The sequence below is a fragment of the Lutra lutra genome, chromosome 18 (assembly GCF_902655055.1).
Source record: "Lutra lutra chromosome 18, mLutLut1.2, whole genome shotgun sequence".
NCBI lineage: Eukaryota > Metazoa > Chordata > Mammalia > Carnivora > Mustelidae > Lutra > Lutra lutra.
In genome coordinates, this window is record NC_062295.1 from 23,396,033 (window position 1) to 23,420,480 (window position 24,448).

At 47.1% G+C, this 24,448-nt stretch overlaps 2 protein-coding genes, 1 long non-coding RNA gene and 1 other non-coding gene across 4 annotated transcripts; 2 read left to right on the forward strand and 2 right to left on the reverse strand.

Annotated features, from left to right (window-relative positions):
- Positions 1 to 3,420: 3,420 nt before the first annotated feature.
- On the reverse strand, positions 3,421 to 6,500 carry ZNF785 (zinc finger protein 785). Its single transcript, XM_047714600.1, has 3 exons — positions 6,179 to 6,500; positions 5,900 to 6,028; positions 3,421 to 5,090 (listed from the first exon to the last, which is right to left on the reverse strand). Exons 1-3 carry the CDS (start codon positions 6,369 to 6,371, stop codon positions 4,180 to 4,182), a joined length of 1,233 nt encoding a protein of 410 aa, XP_047570556.1. The 5' UTR covers positions 6,372 to 6,500; the 3' UTR covers positions 3,421 to 4,179.
- Positions 6,501 to 6,658: 158 nt separating this feature from the next.
- LOC125091156 (uncharacterized) lies at positions 6,659 to 16,512 on the forward strand. Its single transcript, XR_007124592.1, has 3 exons — positions 6,659 to 6,826; positions 14,687 to 15,260; positions 15,821 to 16,512. It is a non-coding gene; the product is annotated as an uncharacterized LOC125091156 (long non-coding RNA).
- Positions 13,921 to 14,023, forward strand: LOC125091210 (U6 spliceosomal RNA). Its single transcript, XR_007124611.1, has one exon. It is a non-coding gene; the product is annotated as a U6 spliceosomal RNA (small nuclear RNA).
- A 2,209-nt stretch (positions 16,513 to 18,721) lies between the features above and the next one.
- On the reverse strand, positions 18,722 to 24,237 carry ZNF689 (zinc finger protein 689). The gene is made up of 3 exons (XM_047714598.1): positions 23,508 to 24,237; positions 23,155 to 23,268; positions 18,722 to 21,629 (listed from the first exon to the last, which is right to left on the reverse strand). Exons 1-3 carry the CDS (start codon positions 23,710 to 23,712, stop codon positions 20,446 to 20,448), a joined length of 1,503 nt encoding a protein of 500 aa, XP_047570554.1. The 5' UTR covers positions 23,713 to 24,237; the 3' UTR covers positions 18,722 to 20,445.
- Positions 24,238 to 24,448: the final 211 nt, after the last annotated feature.

Consider the following 24,448-nt stretch of genomic DNA (forward strand, 5'->3'; position numbering starts at 1 on the left):
AGCAGAGAGCCCAATGCAGAGCTCCATCCTAGGACCCTGAAATCATAACCTGAGCTGAAGGCAGATGCTGAACTGACTGAGCCACCCAGATGCCCCCATTTTGTTTTTGTTTTTAATATTTTATCTATTCATTTGAGAGAGAGAAAGACAACGAGCATGATCGGGGTCACGGGTGAAGAGAAAAGCAGACTCCCTGACTAGGCCACCTGGGCTCCCCTCTGCTTCTTTAAGTTGTTCTAAATTACTGGGGATAGCATCAGATCTCAAATTACCATTTTTTCCCCTGGGAAACCTCCTTCTTTGACCCCTCTGTCTTCTCTCTCCAGACTTGCCTGAGCCTCATCTGTCATCCCAGGTCTGACTTCCCTACTGTCCAGGATTGTATGTAGCCTCTGCTTCCTACATTCAGTATGTTCCTTTTTTTTTTTAAGTGGGGATGGATCATCTTAATGGCTTGTGGCATTGGACTATAGATACTGGATAGATTTGTCCTGTTGGGAATATTCCTGCAACTAGGCAGGATGCCAGGAGCATGGGGCTAGTCGTTGGGTTAATGAACAAAACCTAGGTCTCTGTTGACAGCAGTCCACTGTCTGGTCTCGGAACCTTGAAACTCCTTGCTTGGCTCTCCTACCTGCCGTAGCACACACTCTTCTCTCCTTTGTGTTCACAAATGTTCTTCATGGCTGTAAGTTAGTGCCTTCTCCATCTTCATATTTTCTTGCCCCACCCTTGCGATTTTTCACCCGGAATACTTACGGCTTTTGGGATGACTTCTTATGATTTCACCTCAACAATTACTTGCTTATTTTATAACTTTTTAAACTTGAGTCCTGATGAGGCCTCACTGCACTCATTGTGGTGAATAGTGTAGAAGTGGAATAAAGAAAAATGTATCGTCAGGGGTGCCTGGGTGGCTCAGTGGATTAAGCCTCTGCCTTTGGCTCAGGTCATGATCCCAGGGTCCAGGGATCGAGCCCCCCATGAGCCCTACCTCGGGCTCCCTGCTCAGTGGGAGGCCTGCTTCTCCCTCTCCCGCTCCCCCTGCCTGTGCTCCCACTCTCGCTGTCTCTGTCAAATAAATAAATAAAATCTTAAAAAAAGAAAAAAAAAATCGATCTTCAGATAGGAGTCTCTTTCTAAACAGAGAATCAACTTTACCTAAAAAGAAACCACAAAGGATTTCACCTGGACCAAAAATTGCCTTTGTTTACTCAGGTACTATGTTATAAATCACTTCTTTTTGTACCAGGGATGGAGAAAACTGAAGGAGATGGAACCAAATAATTAGCCTGGGAGTTAACTAAGGAGATTGAAACAAACTTAGGACTAAAACTGCCCCATCCTAAGTGTCTGATGTCATGTTGTTTTTCCTGCCAAACATAAAAATACAAAGATGCTCTTGCTTTCAAATTGTTTTATTGCCCACCAAATTGTATATGTTTGTTCCAGAATCTTAATCAGATATAATTATAAGAAGTTATAAAACAGACAAAGATAATTACAGTTCATAAATTTTACTAGTCTATAACAAGCTGCATTTGAATTTTTCTTTTTTTTAAGATTTTATTTATTCGAGAGAGAGAGATAGGGCGAGCAGAGGAAGGGGCACAGGGAGGGAGAGAATCTCAAGCCGCCTCCACACTGAGCGCAGAGTCTCACATGGGGCTCAGTCTCACAACCCTGAGATTGCAACCCAGGCTGAAACCAAGGGTTCAAGGCTCAACCGACTGAGCCACCCAGGCGCCCCAGTGCATTTGAATTTTTTTTTTTTTAAGATTTTATTTATTTGACAGAATCACAGGTAGGGAGAGAGGAAGGGAAGCAGGCTCCCTGCTGAGCAGAGATCCCAATGCAGGGCTCGATCCCAGGACCCCAGGATCATGACCTGAGCCGAAGGCAGAGGCTTTAACCCACTGAGCCACCCAGGCGCCCAGTACATTTGAATTTTGAGAGCTGCTGTTTCTTGCATAAATCTCAGCCTTCTGTTGAAGTGTTTAGGAGGGAAGAATAATGATGCCTGCAACTTACTGTGAAATAAAATAAGATGTATAAATAAGCAGATAGGGGATGGACTGACTGATTGGCATGTGATAAAGCAAATGTAGCATAATTGTAGAATCTAAATTAAGTATAGATGTCGTGGGGGCACTCAGCCACTTGTTCTTCAGGCCACGACGACGTGTGAGGTACTTTCAGGTTTTTTCTCAGACAACCCTGTGGAGGAGCCAAGCGAGACTGTGAAGGCTTCGAAAGGTTGAATGACAGGCTTACGGTCCCACAGCTAGTGGGAACTGAGCCAAACCCGGAATCCAGATCTACTAGTTCAGGAGAGGCTATGTGGTTCAGTAAAATAACACCCAGTTCCCATTCCTAATCATCTTTGGAACCCAGAGGTTCCAAGAGCAGTCCTTTGTTCACAGAGATACTTGTGTCCCCCAGGACCGCTCCTGGCATGCAGCTCTGCTTAGTCCCACCCAAGTCCTTATTCCTTCAACAGTCTGATCAAAAGTACGGCTAGCAGGTCAGAGTGGGTCAGAAAGACCCTCTTAACTACTGACACATATAAGCATACACTAGAAACTTGACTGGAGATACTTGGCCTTGATTTCAAGACTAATGGCAGGTAATTTACTCTCTTAAACAAAAATGCCAGCATTATGTTTCCAGCTGCTCTGGCCCAAGAACGCATCTTCATTCAGAAGCTGTAAAATCCCGACAACATGCAAGTATCTGAAGAGAAAAACACTGCAATCACTGATTCATAAAAGTTGGAGGAAAAAAACCTTTAAGCTAAGCTTGACACTTCTGTGCACTCTGTGCCATGTGAGCATGGGGCAGGACAATTCCCCACCTGAAGCCATTGTTCTCCTCCCTGTGGTCATCTTCAGGACTTTAAGACCAAGAGTGCCAACAGTGGCTTGACGCTGCACGTGTTTCCTTGCCAGATGTCTCATCGACACTGGCTAAAAGAATCCTTGGGTGAACTTCCCCCACTGAGGATAGGCCCAAGGTGTCCCTTCTGTTCCAGGGGATATTCAGAATGTATATGGGCTCCTTTAATGGGTTCTTGCACTAAGGGGCCCCATCTCTGATGAACAGGAGAGACACAGACCAGAAAGCAGAATGCTCTGAGGGAGAGAACAGTCCAGGGAGAAAAGCCAGGTAGGTGAATGATTTCCTGCGAAGAAACTCCCAAGTGGCGGGGCGCCTGGGTGGCTCAGTGGGTTAAAGCCGCTGCCTTCGGCTCAGGTCGTGATCCCGGGGTCCTGGGATCGAGCCCCGCGTCGGGCTCTCTGCTCAGTAGGGAGCCTGCTTCCCTTCCTCTCTCTCTCTGCCTGCCTCTCTGCCTACTTGTGATCTCTGTCTGTCAAATAAAATAAATAAAGTCTTAAAAAAAAAAAAAAAGAAACTCCCAAGTGGGACTTGGAAGTTGCTACTGCCCCTCGGAACAATTTGTTACTTAAACTATAACCTGGAGGATTTTACTAGTTGCCAAGCATATTTAGATACGGCCTTAAGAAAAACATACACTGGCAACAGGTCTTTGGGGAGAAAGACGATACACGACCGTGAAGCTGGGCAGCTGGGGATGCATGGCCCACCCAGGGCGGAAGGCCGCCCCTTCACAGAAGCCAGGCAGCCGGGAATGCCCAGTCAGCTCAGGGTGGAACGAAATATTGCCTGCTTCCCTTTTCCGTTATCGCTCCTTTCTCTTCCCAGAAGCGCCGTTGTTTTTTTAGATGTGTCCTTTGAATGTGCTTGGTTAACTATAAACTTTGTCCTCCTTGCTTGTCCACAAGACGTGACTAATGTTTGACTTTCATCGGTCCTTCTGTTGGCTATTGTTTCTATCTAATAAAAGTGAGACTGTGGAGTTGCTCGTGGCTTTGACTGTTGTCCTCTGCTCCCAATCTCTTGCAGCTGACTTGTTTGTGCCTAATTCTTCTCCCATCGCCGACTGGAAGAAGTGGGAGCGAGAGCCTCAGAAAATGGGTTCAGCCTTCAGGTGGCCTTTCAGATTCCCTCCTCCTTCCGAAGGACCAGCTTTGTGCTCCCTTAACTCAGAGCTTTGTTTTCCTTAAATGCTTACTTCCTTTACATTCATTCCTTTGCTCCAAATACATAAACTTTGCCTTTTCCCTTCCAAAGAAAACAGGCCATCTCTTGCGAGCTCTATCACCCACATTCTTGAAATATATCTGGAAAGCACCGGAAATGAACTGGGGGATCCTGGCCTCCCAAAACAAGGACTGGCTCCGAGAGCCCTACCACAGGCCGCTGCCACCTCGGCCTCTTGCCAGACTGATGGATCCACTGGTGGGCTTCCAAGGCATACTTGCGCTTAAAGCCCTTCCCACACTGTGGGCAGGGGAAGGGCCGGTTGTCAGAGTGAATGCGCTGGTGACTGAGGAGGAGAGAGGAGTAGGTGAACCGGCGGCCACAGTCTGGACAGGGGTAGGGCTTCTCGCCTGTATGGGTGCGCCTATGGATGGCCAGCAGGGAGCTGTAGGCGAAACAGAGGCCGCAGCTGGGACAGCTGTAGGGCTTCTCGCCTGTGTGTTTGCGCTGGTGGATGGCTAGCAGGTAGGGGTAAGTGAAGCGACTTTTGCAGTTTGGGCATGGATAGGGCTTCTCCCTGGTGTGAGCCCGTCTGTGGATGGCCAGGGAGCCCCTCTGGCGGAAACGTCGCCCACAATCAGGGCACGAGTAGGGCCTTTCCCCTGTGTGGATGAGCTGATGCTGGAGCAGGTACTTGCGCTGGGAGAAACAGGCCTGGCACTGGTCACAGGGGAAGGGCCGCTCCCCGGAGTGGACCCGCCTGTGGGTGGTCAGGAGGGAGGGGTAGCTGAAGTTGCGGCCACAGTCTGAGCAGGAGAAGGGTGATGTGCGGGTTGTAGTGTCCTTGAACCAAGGCTTGACTGGGCTCTGCCCAGAGTTCCAGCAGAGCTCTGAGCAGGTGGCTCTGTGACCAGCACCTGGTGGCCTGCTGGATGGTGACCACTCCTCGAGAGACACTTCCTCACGCTCCATCTCTTTTTGCTTTGGACTCTTCATCAGTTCTTTCTCTTCACGCTCATCCCTGGATCCTGAGACAGGGGGAAAGATAAAAGTTGAAACTCAGTAGCACATTCCAGACAGTGGCCTGCCCTGGGAGGCAGCATGAATTGTCTGAGCATATGGCAGTGTTCGAGACTGGGGCCTCATCAGGCCAGAAGTCCATCCTGGAGTAAAGGCAAAATTCATCATCTGACTGGTGTTAACACGAAAGCTTTGAAAATGGGAGATAAATGGAGGTGTCAACAATATTGAACCCCTCCCTCCTCTGTCAGGCAATGAGGGTGGTGATGCACCCAGCCTTCATAGAGTTTACTGTCCAGAACCTGTTTATGATCCCTTCCCAAAATAGCCATTAAATGATCTTCCTTGGTGCATTCAAGGCCATGGCCAAAATGTCTACACTTGGGCTATACTCCAGGTTCCATGGGAAGACCTGGGAACAAGCATTTATTATGACACGGCTGCAGAGAAAACACGCTTTTTGATGTTAAAATCTCTGATGAGTGATAGCATCATTACAGTGTGACTCACATCATACCCAACAAGAACATTTCATTACACAACAAAAAACAAATTACAGTTGTGTTTCTCCTTTCGCTTGGCTGCCCTGGCAACTCAGGCGCTATTTTGCACTAAACTGGGGTTTCCCTGTATAACTAAGTGGTGCTGTAAGTCCCAATTTAGCGGTTCTACGAGCCATTTTGCAGTGAGACTGGAACTTTCTGGGGATGAAGTATAGAGAGACACGATGGGGCTTTGGAGGGGGCGGTGTGTACTGTGGATCCGAGTTGGGGCAGGGGCTTCTCAAAGGTCCCATCCTGGGTTTGAAGTGAAGTACCTGTTATCTTTCCCCTGTCTCTGATGACAGCTGCTGGGGTCTCACCCTCCAGATCCTGGGCCTCCGGGCTCCACGCCTCCACCTCTCCTTCCACCCAAGAAATAAAAGCGGGTTTGGGGCCTGAAAATCCTGCGGAGAGGAAACATTGGGTTCGGCTGAGGACCCGAGAGGGGAGGGTGAGGGTGCTCAGTTCCCACACTTCCAGCCCACTTGTTTCTGAGGACATTAGTTCCTCCTTCCCATGGATTACTGGGTCCTGGCTGGACGGCCGGGCCTCACCGAGCGCGCCCAGGTAGCCATAAGTTTCCCGCATCACGTCCCGGTACAGGGCCCTCTGCGCGGGCCGCAGACACCTCCATTCCTCCCGGGAGAAGTACACGGCCACGTCCGCGAAGCTCACGGCTCCGGGGCTGCTTTCTCCGGTCAGCCCGCTCCCGGCCTCCCGGGGTACATCCGCCAGGGGCGGGGCCATGGGAAAGCCCTCTAGTTTTACGCCAAGAGAGGCTTCCTATCCTCTGAAAAAATTCCTTCAGGGCCGTAGCACTGCCCTTGACCAACATGGCGTCTCTCCAGCCTCAACCTCCCTTTCCTTTCCGGTCGCCTCTTACGTACCAAGGGGAAAACCAGAAAGGTGATTGGCTCCGTAGCGCAGCAAATCGTAGGTGACGTGCGCTGATTGGACAGCGCCTAGCGGACCGGTGAAGAAGGAAGGTTGTAATTGGTTATGCTGGAGCGGCCTATTTGAAAGACTGAAGGGAAGGGAGCGGCTGGTCCGAAGGTGGAAGGCGCTGAGGGGTTAGGAGGCTCTGTTTTCACCTGCTTTACCCGAACGGGACCTAAAAAAGATGTTTTGACGGGTTGGAGCTACTCCCTTCTGCTACTCCGTGAGACCTCTTGCGAGCAGATGCAGATGTCCCGGGCTTGTAGGTGAGTAAAAGCCCACGGGCAAACGATTCTGGAGATGATGGAAGTGAGGGATGACCGGTCCCCGCCTGCTGTGGGTGCTTAGGGCAAGGCTAGCCCCTGTGCCTACCGGTATTTGATTTGGCCCATGCCCCGACGTCACAGATGTCTTGGCTTTCACAGTTGCAGAAGCTGAGAAACGGAAGGCCCAGGTCACTGCTCACCGGCACCAGAGCCAGATTCAACGTTACTCACTGGCTACCGGGTTCAGCTAAGTGCTTCGCTAAGTGCTTACTGTACCCTGTCTCCGTCGGAAAACTTGTGTTTAAATTACAGCTCATAAATACTAATAAAACTGGGAAACGAATCAGATCATCTCTTAATCTGTTTTCCAGACTTTTCCATCTAAGCAATATTTATAGGAGCAGCGAAGGAAAGTTCTAGAGCTGTAACACAAAAGCTCTCCATCCCTCCAGTGAAACCACTTTGAAGACATAGTACAGCTTTTCAGTTTATGTGGCTATGCATTCTATTTCATAATATAACCACATTCAGTAGAATGCATAGATTTGCAAGTGTTGAACGCTGTTACTCTATGGGGGGGAGCGTAAGTTGGTACAACTACTTTGGAAAACTGGCAGTATCTACTAAAGCTGAATATATGCATACCTATGACCCAGCAATTCCACTCCTCCCTGTATACCCAACAGAAGTGCATAGGTATATTTACTGAAATATGTGCTCAAACGGTCACAACAACACTAGCTGCAGTAGCCAAAATCAGGAAGCTACCCACAACAGTAGGAAAATGAATAAAAATATTGTGGAATATTCGTGGGAATGCTATTCACAGAATACTATTCAGAAATGAGAATGAGTGATCTAGAACTACATGCATAGTATGGATGAATCCTGCAGACACGCTGTTGAGCAAAAGAAACCAGACACAAAATGATATGTAATATGCGATTCCACTTATATAAAATATAAAATCTGGCAAAACTCTCCAAGTTATTGCTAATCCAAGTTTTTTGTTTGTAAAGTACTGATAATATTTTTTTTAATTTTTTTTTAAATTTTTTTTTTAAGATTTTATTTATTTATTTGACAGAGAGAGAGATCACAAGTAGACAGAGAGGCAGGCAGAGAGAGGGGAAGGGAAGCAGGCTCCCTGCTGAGCAGAGAGCCCGATGCGGAACTCGATCCCAGGACCCTGAGATCATGACCTGAGCCGAAGGCAGCGGCTTAACCCACTGAGCCACCCAGGCGCCCTCTTTTTTTTTTTTTTTTTTTTTAAAGATTTTATTTATCTGACAGAGAACAAAAGTAGAGGGAACAGCATGCAGAGGGAGAGTGAGAAGCAGGCTCCTTGCTGAGCAGAGAGCCCAATGCGGGGCTCAATCCCAGGACCCTGGGATCATGACCTGAGCCAAAGGCAGACATTTAACTAACAGAGCCACCCAGGCACCCCAATATTCTGTTTCTTGATCTAGGCACTGGTTACACAGATGTGTTCTATTTGTGAGAATTGACCTGCACACTTACGTATGTGTGTTATGCTTCAATTAAAAAAACAAAAAGTTGGGGCGCCTGGGTGGCTCTGTGGGTTAAAGCCTCAACCTTCGACTCAGGTCATGATCCCAGGGTCCTGGGATAGAGCCCCGAATTGGGCTCTCTGCTCAGCAGGGAGCCTGCCTCCCTCTATCTCTCTTCTGCCTGCCTCTGCCTACCTGTGATCTCTGTCTGTCAAATAAATAAATAAAATCTTAAAAAAAAAGTCTCCTCCCTCTAGTCTTCCTTCCCCTTCCTAGAAGCGACCTCTGTTACCAGCTTCTTGTGTCCTTCTGGAGATAATTTAGGTACGTAAAAACATACACTTTTTAAAAACATACACTTTTTTTTTTTTGTAAGTAGCATAATAAACACACTGTTCACTTTGCTTTCTTTTCTCACTTGATACATCTTGTAGATTGTTTAATTTCAGCACATATAGATCGCTTTTTTTAATGGCTGCATACCTAGTGTTCCACTGTATGGATGAAAACAGTTTATTTCGTTCATTTTCCGTTGATGAGCTATTAGTTGGTTTCCCATCTTACTACCATAAAATACGTAAGTCACATCCTTAGATATATTTCTTTAGGCACATATATGAGCGTGTCTGTACAATGAAATTCTAGAAGCAGAATTGCTGATTCTAAGGGAAGGCTAGTGTTTTAAGCCATTTATTAATTAAGATTTTCTCCCAGGGTGCCTGGGTGGCTCAGTGGGTTAAAGCCTGTCTTCGGCTCGGGTCATGATCCCAGGGTCCTGGGATCGAGCCCCGCATCGGGCTTTCTGCTCAGCAGGGAGCCTGCTTCCCTCCCTCTCTCTCTGCCTGCCTCTCTGCCTACTTGTGATCTCTGTCAAATAAATAAATAAATAAAATCTTAAAAAAAAAAGATTTTCTCCCAGATCCACAAGAAGCATTGATATATCCAGAAGATATATGATATTTATTTTGTATCTTCAAGCTGCTCCATTTTGAGAAGCATGGCTTAACGTCTTTTATTTATTCAGGTGGCCTGGCAAACCGAGTAAGGGACACCAAAGATGTCCATGTTCTAATCCCTGAAACCTGTGAATATGTTATATTGGCAAATAGAACTTTGCAGATATGATCAAGCTAAAGATTTTCAGATGAGAATATCTTGAATTGTCCCAGTGGATCTAATGTAATCACAATGATCCTTATAAAAGGGAGACAGGAGGCTCTTCTGGGCTTGGAGCTGGTTTGCAGCAACATGGCTAAAATGTACCAAGAAGGTCAGAACTGTCATTAAATGCAGGACCCATTATGATGCCTCCCTCAAGAAAATGATGAAGAAAATCGAAATAAAGGGCTCTTGGGTAACTCAACCGGTTAAGCATCTGCCTTCAGCTCAGGTCATGGTCCCAGAGTCCTGGGATCGAGCCCCACATCAGGCTCCCTGCTCCACGGGAAGTCTGCTTCTCCCTTTCCCTCTGCTCCTTCCCCCACTCATGCTCTCTCTCTTTTCTCTCTCTCATTTACTCTTTCAAATAAATAAAATCTTTTTTAAAAAAATCGAAAGAAGCCAGCACTCCAGGTACACTTTCGCTCCTTCTGTGGCAGACCAAAGATGAAAACATGAGCCATGATCATCTGGCGTTGTGGTTCCTGCATGAAAATGGTAGTTTCTGGACCTACAAGCCCACTTCTGTTGTTACAGTGAAGTCTGCCATCAGATGACTGAAGGAACTTTTTTCATTGAGTTAATTTATATAAACAAAAGAAGAGAGGGAGGAGGCAGGAAGATCAAAGCCGAAGAAGATGTGACAACAAAACAGGTGGGAGTGATGGATTTCTGGAAAGGGGACACAAACCAAGGGCTTTGGGCAGCCTCTAGAGGCTGAAAAAGGCAAGGAAAGGATTCTCCTCTAGAGATGGCCAAATGCAACCTTGCTAACACTTTGATTTTAGTCCTGTAAGACCTATTTTCAGACTTTTGACCTACAGAATTGTAAGATAGTAAGATTGTAAGATAGTGTTATTTTAAAGCACCTGGTTTGGTAATTTCTTATAGTAGCAATTGGAAACTAATCCAGGTAACATTACTGAGGAGCTGTTTCTGAGCTTTGTCAAGCACTGTATCGGGTGTGGGAGCATTCTCCCAGCTCTGAATACAAGACCTGAAGGTCTGCAAAAAGCATTACTCAAAGAGATTATGCTGAATGAAAGAAGCCGTGAACAGGAGAATACACACTGTAGGACTACTCTGGCGGGATGCGGATGGGTTTAATCAGGAAGGGAACTTTGTAGGATGATGGTAATGTTCTATATCTTGACCAAGGTTCTGGGTGTAAGCATTGTCAACACTCAGCAGATACACACTTGAAATTTGTTTGCTTTTTCTATGGCAGTTTTTTTTTTTAAGATTTTATTTATTTACTTGAAAGAAAGAGCACGAGAGGACTCAGAGGCAGAGGGAGAAGCAGACTCACAGCTGAGCACAAAGCCTGAACCAGAACTTGATTCCAGGACCCCTGGGATCATGACCTGAGCCAAAGGCAAACGCTTAATCAACTGAGGCACCCAGGCGCCCCGCTATGTCAGTTTAACTAAAAAAAAAAAAAAAAAAAAAAAAAAAAAAACATAAAGCAAATACTGAGCTCTAGTTAATGATGTGCATGCTGAAATGTTCAGGGTAACGTGTACTGATGTTGACAATTTCTTTGAATTGCATCCAAAAAAATAAAGTGGACTAGAAGAGAGGTGGATAGTTAATGCAATGAAGTAAGTACAGTAAAATGTTAACGCTAGAACGAGGTGGTGCGTATGGGGGTAGTCACTGTGAAATTCCTTCAGCTTTACATTTGAAAACTTTCAAAATAAAATGGGGAAAAAGAAAAGAGAAGCAAGCTGGATATTGTCCAGACAAGGCATGAATAACCATTTTTAAAAACGTACAATTAAGTGGCATTTAGTGCGTTCACAATATTTGGCAACTGCCACCCGTCTTTCAAAACTTTGTCACCTTTGTGATTTTGATTTGGTTACATTGAATCCATAGATTTCTTTCGGTATTGTGGCCATCTTAACAATAGTAAGCCTTCTAATTCCATGAACGCAAGGTGTCTTTCCATGTATGTAAGTCTTTAATTTCTTTCAGCAGAATGTTGTAGTTTCCAGTATACAAGTCTTTTGCCTCCTTAGTAAAATTCATTCCTAAGTATTTTACTCTGTTTAATGCTACTGTAAATGGAATTACTTTCCTAATTACTCTTCTGGATTGTTCATTGCTGATCTATAGAAATGCAACTGCTTTTTGTGTGTTGGTTTTGCATCTTGCCACTTTGCTAAGTTTATTTCTTAGCTCCGACAGTTCATGTGTGTGGACTCTCTAGGGTTTTTAGATATAAGATCCTGTCATCTGTGAATAGAGATCATTTTACCTCTTCCTTTCCACTTTGAATACCTTCTGTTTCTTTATATTGCCTCACTGCTCTAGCTAGAACTTACGATACAGTATTGAAAAGAGGTGGCAAAAGTTGACATCCTTGGGGCTCCTGGCTGGCTCAGTTGATAGAGTATACGACTCTTGATCTTGGGGTCATGGGTTCGAGCCCACTTTGGGTGAGGAGCTGACTTTAAAAAAATAAATAAAATATTTTAAAAAACAAGAACAAAATCCAGGGCATCTTTGTCTTGTTCCTGATTCTAGGGGGAAAAGTTTTCCATCTTTCCCCATTGAGTGTGATGTTAGGTGTGGGTTGTTCATCTGTGGCCTTTATCAAGTTGAGGAAGTTTTCTTCTATATCGAATGTATCAAGAGTTGGGGTTTTTTTCATGTTTTTGTCATGTTTAGTTTTGTCAAATTCTTTTTCTGCATTGAGATGATCATTTTTCCCCCTTGTCCTATTATTGTGGCATAGTACATTGACTGACTTTCATCTGTTGAAGCCTTCTTGTATTCCAGGAATATATCCCACTTGGTCATAGTGTACAACCCTTCTAATATGCTGCTTTGGTTTGTTAGTATTTTTTTGAGGATTTTTCTATCAATTTTTGTATGGAATAGTGGTCTATAATTTTCTTATAATATCTTTGTCTAGCTCTGGTATCAGTGTAAGAGTTTTTAAAATATATTCTAGACTCAAACCCCTTTTCAGATATATCTGTTGGAAAGAACTTTCTCCCATTCAGTAGACTGTCTTTTAATTTTCTTCAGGATATCTTTTGAAGCACAAGTTTTAATTTTGATGAAATCAGTGGATCTATTTTTATCTTTCATCATTTGTGCTTTTTTTGTCAAAGCTAAGAAACCATTATCTGATCCAAGTCACAAAGAGTTTTATAGTTTTAGCTCTTACATTTAGGTCTATCGTTTGTCCACATTGAGTTAATATTTTTTTAAAGATTTTATTTATTTATTTGAGAGAGAGAGCACAAGTGGGTGGAGGGGCAGAAGGATGAGCAGACTCCTTGCTGAGTGGGGAGCCTGATGTGGGGTTTGATTCCAGGACCCTGAGATCATGACCTGAGCCAAAGGCAGACACTTAACCAACAGAGCCAGCCAGGTGCCCCAAATTAATTTTTATATATGGTTGAAGGAAGGGATCCAGCTTCATTCTTTTGTATGTGTATATCTAGTCTCCACACCATTTGTTGAAAAGACCGTTTCACTTTTTGAATTGTCTTGGCAATTTTTGTTGAAAATTAGTTGATCACAGGGGTGCCTGGCTGGCTCAGTTGGTAGAGCATGGGACTCTTGATCTGAGGGTCATGAGTTCAAGCCTCACGTTGGGCATGGAGCCTACGGGAAAAGAAAGAAGCGGGGGCCTGGGTGGCTCAGTCACTCAAGTGTCTGCCTTCTGCTGAGGTCATGATGCCAGGATCCTGGGAGCAGCCCCACATCCAGTTTCCTGTTCAGTGAGAAGTCTGCTTCTCCCTCTCCTTCTGCTCCTCCCCCTATTCATGCTCTCTCTGTCTCTAATAAAATCTTAAAAGGAAAAAAAAAAAAGAAAAGAAAATCACTTGATCATAAATACAAGGGTTTATTTCTTGGAAGGACATTTTCTCTCATTTAATGAATTCCTGTCATGTAATCCTTCCATCCTTCAGTTGCACAGGAGTGTCCGCTGTGACCTAACTGGGAGTATAATGACTTAAGTGAAAATGTTGTAAGGTTCTTATGTTTTGCTTATAGTTTGGAGATTTTGTTCATTAGATTTTTTTTCCTTCAAAAGCCAAATCCTTTTAAATCCTTTAGCAAGTCCCTGTGAAAATACTATACTGTGTACAATAAAAGTGAAAGGTGAGTACCTAGTATCCGATGCTTAACTGACTGAGCCACCCAGGTGCCCCAGTATTTTTCATTTTAGATTAAAAATAGGGGCACCTGGGTGGCTCAATCAGTTAAGTGACCCACTTTTCATTTTTGCTCAAGTCAGGATCTCAGGATCTTGGGATGGTGAGATCAAGTCCTGCATGGGGCTCATGCTGGGTGTGGAGCCTGCTTGGGATTTTCTCTCTCTCCCCCTCTGCCCCTCCCCCACTTCTCACTCTCTCTAGAAAAAATAAAAAATAAAATTAAAAATAGGCAGGCATATTACAGAGCTTGCTTCAGCAGCACATATACTAAAATGAGAATGATACAGAGAAGATTAGCATGGCTGCTGCTCACGGATGACCCGCAAATTCATGAAGTGTTCCATATTTTGTGCAGTCCCCCCACCAAATGGCCACGCTTTCCGGATGAACTTGGAGGAAATGATAGGAGTCAAAGCACAACATGCGGCACTGAATAATGAAAATTATGGCATTTTGCTAGAAAAATACTAAAAATAAAATAAAAAGAGGCATACAGATAATGAGAAATGTTAGACTTAAATAAGTGTTGGAAATTTATGAGTAACTTCCAAAAGAATGTATAACTTTCAAAGAACAAGGGGTGAAAACCTGCATAAAGGAAGAATACATAACAAAAAATCATTAAGTCAATATACAATGACAAATTGAGAAATTTATTTGCAAATTATATTCCAAAGGACTCATTTCTTATTAAAGAACTACAAATGCTAACAACGGAAATATAGGTAAACAATATAAATGGCAATTCACATAAAAGAAAATCCAACATCTTAAAGCATTTGAAAATATAATCACTTGTAACGGGAATGCAACATAGAATTGCATGATGGTATTTTTCAGCTTTCAGAGGAGGAAGGATCAAAAAGTTTACTGATTGCGGGGAAAGGTTTGCTGAAGAGGGTTGGCAGGGGAAAAAAGTTTTCTGACACTCCTGTCCCAAAATAGTCCCCCTCGTCACTCATCCCCTCATCCTGCACTGAGCACTGCCTCATATGGTTTATCTTTTTCTTTAGCCTGGAATCTCCATGAGGGCAAAGACAATATTGTCACTGTTGCATTTCCATCTCCTAGAACATTGTATGGCCTGTGGCTGTTGCCCAAGATACTTGTTGAATGAAGGGATGAACGATGCGCCGTGTTTCAGGAGGCAGAGGCAGTCACATATACTGCTGATGGGAGTGTAAATTCATACCACCTCCTTGGAAAGCAATTTGGTAATAACTATTGAAATTGATGAAAAAGTTCTGGACATAGTGACGGGTTGTACAACATTGTGAATGTACTTAATGCCACTGAACTGCATAGTAAATTTTATATTTTACCACAAAAAAACCCGCAGTTTTGGAACTGCCACAGCAATGTAAGAGATCAACTTTTTTTACTTCCAAAATTCACTTCTTAAACACCATTTGTAGGAAATTTGTACAAAGTAGGCTGTGAATGGAATATTTTATTTGTAAGACTGACTCCTGGATAGCAGCTGGCAGGCCCAGGAATGCAGACTTGCCACATGGCCACAGCTACAGGTAAGATGACCCGATCCTGTGGTGACATCTTTTATTCTGGGTGCTTCTGTCCCTTTCACAGGTATGTTGCCTTTCACTTTCAACTCTGTAGGAGTGTTTCCTGGTCTTGCTTTTGATGACCCCTAAACCAGTAACCTATTTGTTTTTTTAAAAGATTTTATTTATTTATTTGACAGTGAGAGAGGGAGTGGGAGAAGCAGGCTCTCCTCCAAGAAACGAGCTGGATGCAGGGCTCAATCCCATGACCCTGGGACCATGACCAAGCTGAAGGCAGATGCTTAACTGACTGAGCCACCTAGGCACCCCTTCTCTGTGTTTGCTGTTAAGCTTTAATTCGCAGGACAATCATGATAGTTTTTTTTTTTTTTTAAGATTATTTATTTATTTATTTTGACAGAGAGAGATCACAAGTAGATGGAGAGGCAGGCAGAGAGAGAGAGAGAGGGAAGCAGGATCTCTGCCGAGCAGAGAACCCAATGCGGGACTCGATCCCAGGACCCTGAGATCATGACCTGAGCCGAAGGCAGCGGCTTAACCCACTGAGCCACCCAGGCGCCCCCATGATAGTTTTTTTTTTTTTTTTTTTTTTTTTTTTTTGCATTTTCCTGGCTTCTTGACCAGTTGCCCTCGGAACTTGGGAAAATGAATACATTTCCCAAGAAATGCTGAGAAGGAATTCCTACGTGTGCACACTAGAAGGAACCACAAGAGGCACCAGGAACACTAGAAGAAAATGGAGCATGAAAGCCAAGTTATGAGAGCGCTTCAGTAGAAAAACTAAGATAAATAAGATAAAAATTAAATTACTGATTTGCTAACTAAGTCCTGAGGTGTCTTAAAGGACAGTTTCTGTGGAGTAGTACCTTGTAGAGCAGCCAGCATTGGAGGCAGACCTGGCTTGGAATCCTGGCTCTTAGGTTTACCAGATACGTGATCCTGGACAAGTTATTTAATATTACCAGTGAGCCTCAGTTCCCTCCTCTATTAAAGGGAAATAATACCTACTGTCAGGTGTGCAGTTTAAGGTTACCTATTGTTTCATGGATGCTGGCAGAAGACAAGAGATGCCAACGTCATGGACAAAAGGCCTTATTCATGGTACAAGCCAAGTGAGCATCATGTATGTATCGGCTCTTTTGCCTCCCAAGCCCCACAGGCAACATGGAGGGGCCCGATGCATGCCAGGCACACAGTGAGTGGCACTGTGGGGGAGGAACAATGAACTTGGGGAACCTGGTGCTTTATGGTAAGTAGTAAGCAAGCTGCTCTTTGTCCCACATAGAGACACTCCTTCTCCCTCACAGTTGCTTAATGCAAACACAACCCGAAGAAATGGCTGGGGGAAGAGTAAACGAGTTGTCAGGGCCTTTGTCTTTTTTTTCCCCCCATATACTCTAGGTTATAGCTTACTAAAGGAAAAGGATACAGATTAAAATCAGCAAAGGATAAATGTGCATGGGGCAAAGTCTAGGAGAAACCAGACACGAACTTACAAACTTGCAGGTGTCCTTGTCCCATGGAGTTGCCCTTTATTCTCCCAACGACTTGTGACAATATGTGTGAACTGTGACCAAGCGGAGAAACTCACCCAAGCCTTGGTGTCTAGGGTTTTTATTGGGGAGTCAGTTACACAGACATGGAGACTCACATGACTGACCTCAGCTGCTCAGACTCTGTCTCCCAGAGCAAAGACAGGCATTCATCATAAACCACATCGTTAGGATAAACTCATCTGGTCAGACTGGTACCGCATGAGTCGAGGCCTCCAGTGTACAGGAACACCCTCATCAGGCAAAATAGTACAAGGGCTCAGAATTTACCTCCCAGGAAGGAGCCAGGTGCTAGTCCTGAAGGTGAGCTTTCTTTGGAATGTGCAGGGTTTGAGCAGCCTGGGCCTGCTGAGTTAGTCCTTTTCTGCACATGCCTGATCTTCATGAGTCCACTGCCTGGTGAACTACAGTGATGTTTTGGATCTCCAAGAATTAGGATGTGTCTAGATCCAACGTCCAGTAAGCCCTGAAAACTCTAGTTACTTCTCCTTTTCCCGTGCCCTGCCACCCAGGGACGTGGCTGCAGGTGCATTTGGAAAAGGCTAGAAGGAACGTAATACAGCATGTCTCATTCAGGAGCCTCTAGGTCTGGAATCCGCTCATCTGACCATTTGTTGAAGGCAAGGCCTTGCATTTTTGGCAAAAACAGTAAGATATGGGGCGGTGCGAGAGACACATGGAAGCACAATTACTTTGTGTGGTTCTCATACACATTACATGGGAATGTATGTAAAGTGCTTTACACAGTACCTGGCCCATGGTAAATGCTCAACCTGGTGGCTATAACACTGTTGCAATAGGCCAAAGAACACAGTGAATGCAGGCTACCGTTTCAAGAAATTTAGCTGAGGGGTGCCTGGCGGCCTCAGTCGGTAAACCATGTGATTCTTGATGTTGGGGCTGTGAGTTCAAGCCCCATGTGGGGTGTAGGGATTACTTAAAAATAAAATCTTAGGGGTGCCTGGGTGGCTCAGAGGGTTAAGCTTCTCCCTTCAGCTCGGGTCGTGATATCAGGTCCTGGGATCAAGCCCCGCATCAGGATTTCTGCTCGGCGGGGAGCCTGCTACCCTCTCTGTCTGTCTACTTTTGATCTCTCTTTCTCTGTCAAATAAATAAAATCTTTAAAAAAATAAAATCTTAAAAGACAGATTTTAGACTGGCATGTGTGTGTTCTGGAAAAGAGAGGGGCTCTGAAACCATAAAACTAAGAGGAGAGGAAGAATAATAGATGGAGCAAAGTCCCTGAGAGGGCAGTAGGGGAAATCATGAGCACAGCTATGTTGGTGAGCTTGGCGCCCAAGTGAAAATACTGGTCAAAGTGGGGAATGCAGTGTTAAGAGCTCCTATCTGAAACCTTAGGTTTCTTAGTGAAAGAGAAGGTATTCACTGGTTAAGGATGTAGGGAAGACTTAAGTCATACTGAAGGCTCACTGAGATTGGAGATCAGGAAAGGTGTGCTGGCCCCTGTAGGTAGCACTGCAATTTTCCCCTCTTTGCAGCTCATGGGTGATAAATCAATATTGGGAGGGTGGATTAGTTCATTCTTTGGGTTGCAAGTAACAGAAACTCAAACTACCTGAAACAGAAGGGGAATGAATTAGAAGGATACTGGGATCTCCCACTGAAAACAGGGCCAGGATCACAGCTGGTCAGGAATGGACGCTGGGACTGAAGTGCCTTAGGGAACCTAGGAAATTGTCACTCATCTTGGCCCTCCACTGACCGCACACACCCTGGAACTTGGACTTTCAAGCCTTATGAGTCACAGTCCAGGCCCAGAGAAAAGTTACAAAATTCCTAGGTAGGGTTGGGTCAGCCTGGTGATAAGAGTAGAACAGCCACCTCTAATACAGAGCTAGGCAGACGTTCGAATAGCTCTCTGTTAGGGCAGGGCAGGTCTCTGTAGAGTAAAAATTTTTACCCAGTCAAGGACCTAGACTTACAGTTTATAAACAGGGATTCCACAAGGAACATCATTTATTGACATTTTAATGAGACCCAATCTGGTATGACCCCTGTCGTGGGGCAGCTCATCCATTCATCCAAGGAGAAACAGACAAATAGTTACAATGCATCTTGCTAAATACCAGAACAGAGGTAATTACAAACACTGCGTCCCCCAGCGGCTCTCCCACTTTAGGGCTGAGATTAGGAGAACTGAAGGAACAAGCAACAAGGGTAGGAACATGATTCACTCCAGCTGTTGAATAGGAGAGAAGTCATGTTTGGAAATCCCAATTTGGTGCAGCTACCCAAGGCAAAGTGGTAGGCCTTGTTCATTTTAATGCGGTAAAGCTTTATTGAGCATCTACTCAGGGGCAGGTGCCAAGGAGGCATATCAGAGATTAAGACACGTTGCTGCTGCTGCTTTGGGGAGCTTCTGTGAGGAAGGCAGGCATAAACACAACTCCATGGCTGTAGACTCCTGCCCTGTATTCAAGTACTTGGCTTTCTGCCCTCCTTGAATGGCCTCACCTCACTTTATGAAAAATGTTGACTGAGGACTGACAGAAGGTTCTGTGCTGATGTCTCCTTATTCGGTTGAGAATCAGGGAGGAGTGAGACCCAGTTCTCAAGGATTTTCTAGCCACTGGCTGCCTGAAACTAATCCAAATCCCCTGGAAGAAGTGCAGGCTGGTCCCAGTTTTACCTCTTGCTGCTAGACCACAGCTCCCCTGCTTCTCCTTAAAATCAGTCTTCTCTCAAAACTCACTTTATCTATGTCCCAGACCCAACTTGAATCAATTTTCCAAACACAGAGGGTAGAAGACTTAGCTTCACAGTATGTGGTTTAAAAAAAAAAAAAAAAAGCTTAGGTATTTATGTCTTCGTAACCCAATGAAGCCCTGCTCCAATGTCACCACCCCCAAATTCAGTGCAATCTAGAGCTGTTAAAATAAGTAGAGACCAAGGAGGTGTGCACTGTACACTGTGGTGCTGGCTTATTTTTGGATGACCCTTTAAAAGGGACACTGAAAAACCAACACCTGTTTGGAGAGAGATCACGTGTGGGAATTTAAACCCTGTCAGTTGACCAAATCATGCTGTTTAACCTGAAAACGTGGGCAAAGCAGTTGTGGTTAAGTTATCTGAAATGCTGTCATGTAGATGAAATATTACATATTCTGGGCTAGGCTTCTAGGGAAGGAGAAGGTGGTACTTAACCGCATTCTAAAGATCAGAGCTATCCCAAAACTAAATTACCTGCCTTGTGAGGTAGTGAGCTCCCTGTCAAGGGAGGTTTTAAAGCAAGGGTAAAAAAAAAAAAGAAAGAAAGAAAAAGAAACCACTTGGCAGGAGTGTTGAAGAAAGGGGGCTAAACCAGGTTTGTTTAAACCTGGTATGGAGGAAGGGGCAAAGGAGGGCAAGATACTGCCCCCCACCAACTGTATGCACGAACTAGAAAAGCAAACAGCCCCTAAAATGGATGGGAGAACTTTTAGCCCTGACATCCACACACACAAATTCTTTTGGGATAGGGTAGCCTGGAAAACATGTGATGTAAGCTCTCCTAACAGGACTGTTCTACACACATCCGGTAAGGCAGCCAGTGTGGTGAGACAGACTCAAGTTTAGGTCGCCATAGCAGGAGACCTGGGTGTTCCTTCTGCCTCTGCCTTGTGTGACCCGGGGCTTCACCTTCCCTTCCCTGAGCCCCTCCATGAAATGAAATGAAAATCTACTGTCCTTCCTGTACTAAAGGGCACTGCCCTTCTGGGCGGCCCCCCCTGCAGCAGCTCTGGGGCCGCAGTTCGGGGCTCTAGGGCTACACTTGTGGACGGCCAGAGACCACCTCTGGCGGAAGCAACGGCCGCACTCGAGGCAGGGGAAGGGCTTCTCCCCGGTGTGCAGGAGCTGGTGCTGTGCCAGGTGGCTCCACTGGGCGAAGCGCTTGGAGCACAGGTCGCACGCGTACGGCCGCTCACCGGAGTGCACGCGCCGGTGGCTGGCCAGGAGTGAGGGGTAGGCGAAGCGACGGCCGCAGTCCTCGCAGGCATGCAGCTTCTCCTCGGTGTGCGTGCTGCGGTGGATGGCCAGGGAGCCGCTCCGCCGGAAGGCGCGGCCGCAGTCCGGGCAGGGGTAGGGCTTCTCCCCCGTGTGCAAGAGCTGGTGCTGGAGCAGCGTGCTGCGCTGGGAGAAGCGGGCCTCGCAGTGCTCGCAGGCGTAGGGGCGCTCGCCGGAGTGCACCCGCCGGTGGCTGACCAGGCGGGAGGACGAGGAGAAGCGCCGCTCGCAGTCCGGGCACGGGTAGGGCTTCTCGCCCGTGTGGATGCGCTGGTGGATGACGAGCGCGGTGCGCTGTCGGAAGCGGCGGCTGCATTCCAGGCAGGTGTAGGGCTTCTCGCCGGTGTGCGTGCGCTGGTGGATGGCCAGCAGGGAGGGGTAGGCAAAGCGCCGGCCACAGCTGGGGCACTGGTGGGGTTTCTCGCCGGTATGCGTGGTCCGGTGATTGGCTAGGGACCGGCTCCTCCGGAAGCAGCGGCCGCAGTCAGGGCAGTGGTAGGGCTTCTCGCCCGTGTGGATGACCTGGTGCTGCGAGAGGTTCTTGCGCTGGGAGAAGCGCTTGCCACACTGGTCACAAACGTAGGGACACTCACCAGAGTGTGCCCGCCGGTGACTGACTAGCAGGGAGGGGTAGGAGAAGCGGCGCCCGCAGTCCGGGCAAGGGTAAGGCTTTTTCAGATTCTGGGCACACTTGTGGCTCTCCAGGGTCGGCCGGTCAGGGAAGGTGCAACCACAGTCCGGGCAGATGGGGCCCCCAGAGGTCTGCCTGGGGATTAGTCGGGGTTTGCTGGGCCGCCGGCCTCGCTTGCCCTTTCGGGGGGCCTCCTTAGGTGGGAACACTTCCTTCTCTCCATTCTTCTTTCTGGTTCTGGTTTCTACGGACACACAGGGAGACATTAATTTAACAAATCCGGGGCCCCTGCCCTTGCCTATGGCAGTGTTATAGGTTAGAAGGCGAAGACACTCAACCTGTCTTCAGGGAGTGTTAGTACCACAGACATCCCACTGTGACACAACCACTACAGAAACGGGGAGGATATTCCAGGAGTCCCCAGCTCCATCTGGAGAAGTCGGGAAGTGTTTCTTGCAGGTTCTGCGGGCTTGAGAAATTAAGTTTTTGAAGCAGTAAGTATAAGGCAGGAAGTGGGAACATGAGGTACGGGCTGGCAGGGACTAGGTCATAAGGCCCTCTAAGCCAGTGGCTCTCAAATTTTATGGTGATCAGAATCATTTGGATGGCTCATTGAAACAATTTTGGGTTCAGCAGCTCTGGGATGGGGCCCAAGAATTTGTATCTGATTCTTTTCCAGGTAATGCTGCAGCTGGTCTGAGAACTACATCCTCAGAACCACTGCCATTCAGGACTGTGAACTCTATTTTATGCAATGGTTCTCAAACTTAAACATGCGTGCCAATCTGCTGGGGCTGTTAAAAGAGAAATACAAAGTCCTAGACGTCCATTGGAGTAAATCAATAGTTCTGGGTCCAGGAATCTCTATTTTTTTAAAAAAGATTTTATTCATTTATTTGACAGACAGGGAGAGAGAGCACAAGCAGAGGGAGCTGCAGGCAAAGGGAAAGGGAGAAGCAGGCTCCCACAGAGCAGAAACCCTGATGTGGGGCTCGATCCCAGGACTCCAGGATCGAGACCTGAGCCAAAGGCCAATGCTTAACCGACTGAGCCACCCAGGCGCCCCTAGGAATCTGTATTTTTTTTTTTTTTTTTTACCGAGTTCCCCAAGTGACTCAGATAACTGACAACCATTTGACAACATACTGTGGAAAAATGGAAAGGTTTTTAGTAAGGAAGTATCATTTTAGTAAGGAAGTATCACTTAGTAAGGAACTATCTTGGAAAGAGAGTCCTGGTCTCAGAGAATCTAGCACAGAAATGTCAGTCCAGATGCTTACATCCAGCCCCACGGGTGGATCCGGGGCCCTTCTCCCTGACTGGCATTAAGGAGAGCCTTGCTTGATCCCCAGGAGAGCGTAGATTCCTGCACTGATTAGGAGTCACCCCGCCAAAAGGGCAGAAAAGAGGGCTCTGCACTCCCAGACCGCTGTTCCCCACGAGATCCCTTCAACCAAAATCCAGAAACTCAGGGAGGTATCTTGTGTCTCAGAGCACAGTACAGAACAGACTGGGTTCAGGGATCCTGAGAAGGAGGCCAGAGGGTAGCTCCTTTTAAAGGCTAACGGATTCATTCACGCAATAGAGAACTGCGGACCCTTAGTTTGCAAACTGACATGTAAATCACCCTATGGTGGGACCCACCCAACACCCTCAGAGAGACAAGACCCTGAAGCTGTGAAAACAATCAGTGGCATGGGTACCCTTGGCCACTAACATTCTAGACAAGTTTAGAGGCTGCAGGCCCTTCACGGGCATTTTTCACTCACTTCTTTGGACTGTTAACCCCCTTGGGCACTCCTGCGGATCCAAGGCAGCCGGTTCCCAATCATCGGTATTTCGTTCCAACCAGGAGATGAGGGCTGGTTTGGGACCTGAGCACCCTGGGGAAGGAGAACCAGTCAGACGTCCAGCTCCTAGATAAGACTGGGTAAAGATCTACCCGGTGGCATCTCCTGCCAAGCCCCGGTCCTCCTCCCCTGACACAACCTGGTCACGGGCCAGATCCCTGGACACTCTGAACTCCCTGCCGTCACCCCCACCCCCACGCCTTCACCCACCGCCCTACCTAAGCTCCTCCAACCCTTCGAGCCCCGCGGAAGCGAACTGGGCCGGGCCTCACCGAGCGCGCTCAGGTGGCCGTAGGTCTCCCGCATCACGTCCCGGTACAGGGCCCTCTGCGCGGGCCGCAGACAGCCCCACTCCTCCGGGGAGAAGTACACGGCCACGTCTGCGAACTTCACCGCCCTCGGCCTCCTTCCCCTTCTCCGGCCGGGAACGGACTCTCCTGGTCCCCGCGCGGAGAGCGGAGCCGAAGGTGGCGCCATTGGACCCCAGAAGCCGGCGCCACGGCCTTCCCCGGCCCGGACCCCTGGCAGACCCCGGGATTTGGGAGCCCCCGCCGCACCGGGGCTGAGCGTGCCTGGGGAGGCCCTGAGGGAATCGGAATCGGCCGCCCTGCTGGGCTAACGGAAATCTTTTGCTGTTATTCAGGCAACTCCTGCCCGAACTTGGGGAAAAGGCACCGGAAGATGCCTTCGGGGAAGATGGCGGCGCTGCTACCGCACCGCCTTAGCCTGGAACACAGGCAGCTTCCAGCTATCGATTTTATTGACCGGAGCGCCATGCCGGCTTCCTAACCTCTTTGCCCTCAAGTGTGATGGCGCTGCGATTGGGCTTCACGCCCTTTTTTCCCCCATTCCGCGCGCTCATTGGGCGGCGACCGAAGATCGAGCGTTCTGATTGGCTGATGGCGAAAGCGGCCTGTTTGAACGAAGCCAACGGAAGCGTAAGGGCAGGAAGCCGACCTTCCGCGCCGGTGCCTAGAGCCAGATCCGAGGCGGGCGGCGGGGAGCTCGCCCGGCGTCAGTGACAGGCCTCCGTTCTCTGGCAGGCGCTGCCCCGCTGAGGGACGGAATGATTTGAGTGACGGAGCCACTCCAGCCAACCTGGGGCTGAGATTACCCCGGGTGGCTTTCTGAGAATTGGACAATTTCCTTGTTGCCCTTTTGGGAGGGAAATTAACGTTGGCGTTTCCCGCGCGCAGGCACTGTTCCCCTGTTA

What these genes read in the sequence shown, in the direction of transcription:
- ZNF785 (XM_047714600.1), bottom strand. Translation starts at nt 6,371, where the DNA reads ATGGCCCCGCCCCTGGCGGATGTACCCCGGGAGGCCGGGAGCGGGCTG. An exon ending in TGGCTACCTGGGCGCGCTCG is followed by an intron (nt 6,029 to 6,178) that starts GTGAGGCCCGGC and finishes TCCTCTCCGCAG; the next exon opens with GATTTTCAGGCCCCAAACCC. An exon ending in AGACAGGGGAAAGATAACAG is followed by an intron (nt 5,091 to 5,899) that starts GTACTTCACTTC and finishes CCCCTGTCTCAG; the next exon opens with GATCCAGGGATGAGCGTGAA.
- ZNF689 (XM_047714598.1), bottom strand. Translation starts at nt 23,712, where the DNA reads ATGGCGCCACCTTCGGCTCCGCTCTCCGCGCGGGGACCAGGAGAGTCC. An exon ending in CGGCCACCTGAGCGCGCTCG is followed by an intron (nt 23,269 to 23,507) that starts GTGAGGCCCGGC and finishes CTCCTTCCCCAG; the next exon opens with GGTGCTCAGGTCCCAAACCA. An exon ending in GGGGTTAACAGTCCAAAGAA is followed by an intron (nt 21,630 to 23,154) that starts GTGAGTGAAAAA and finishes GTGTGTCCGTAG; the next exon opens with AAACCAGAACCAGAAAGAAG.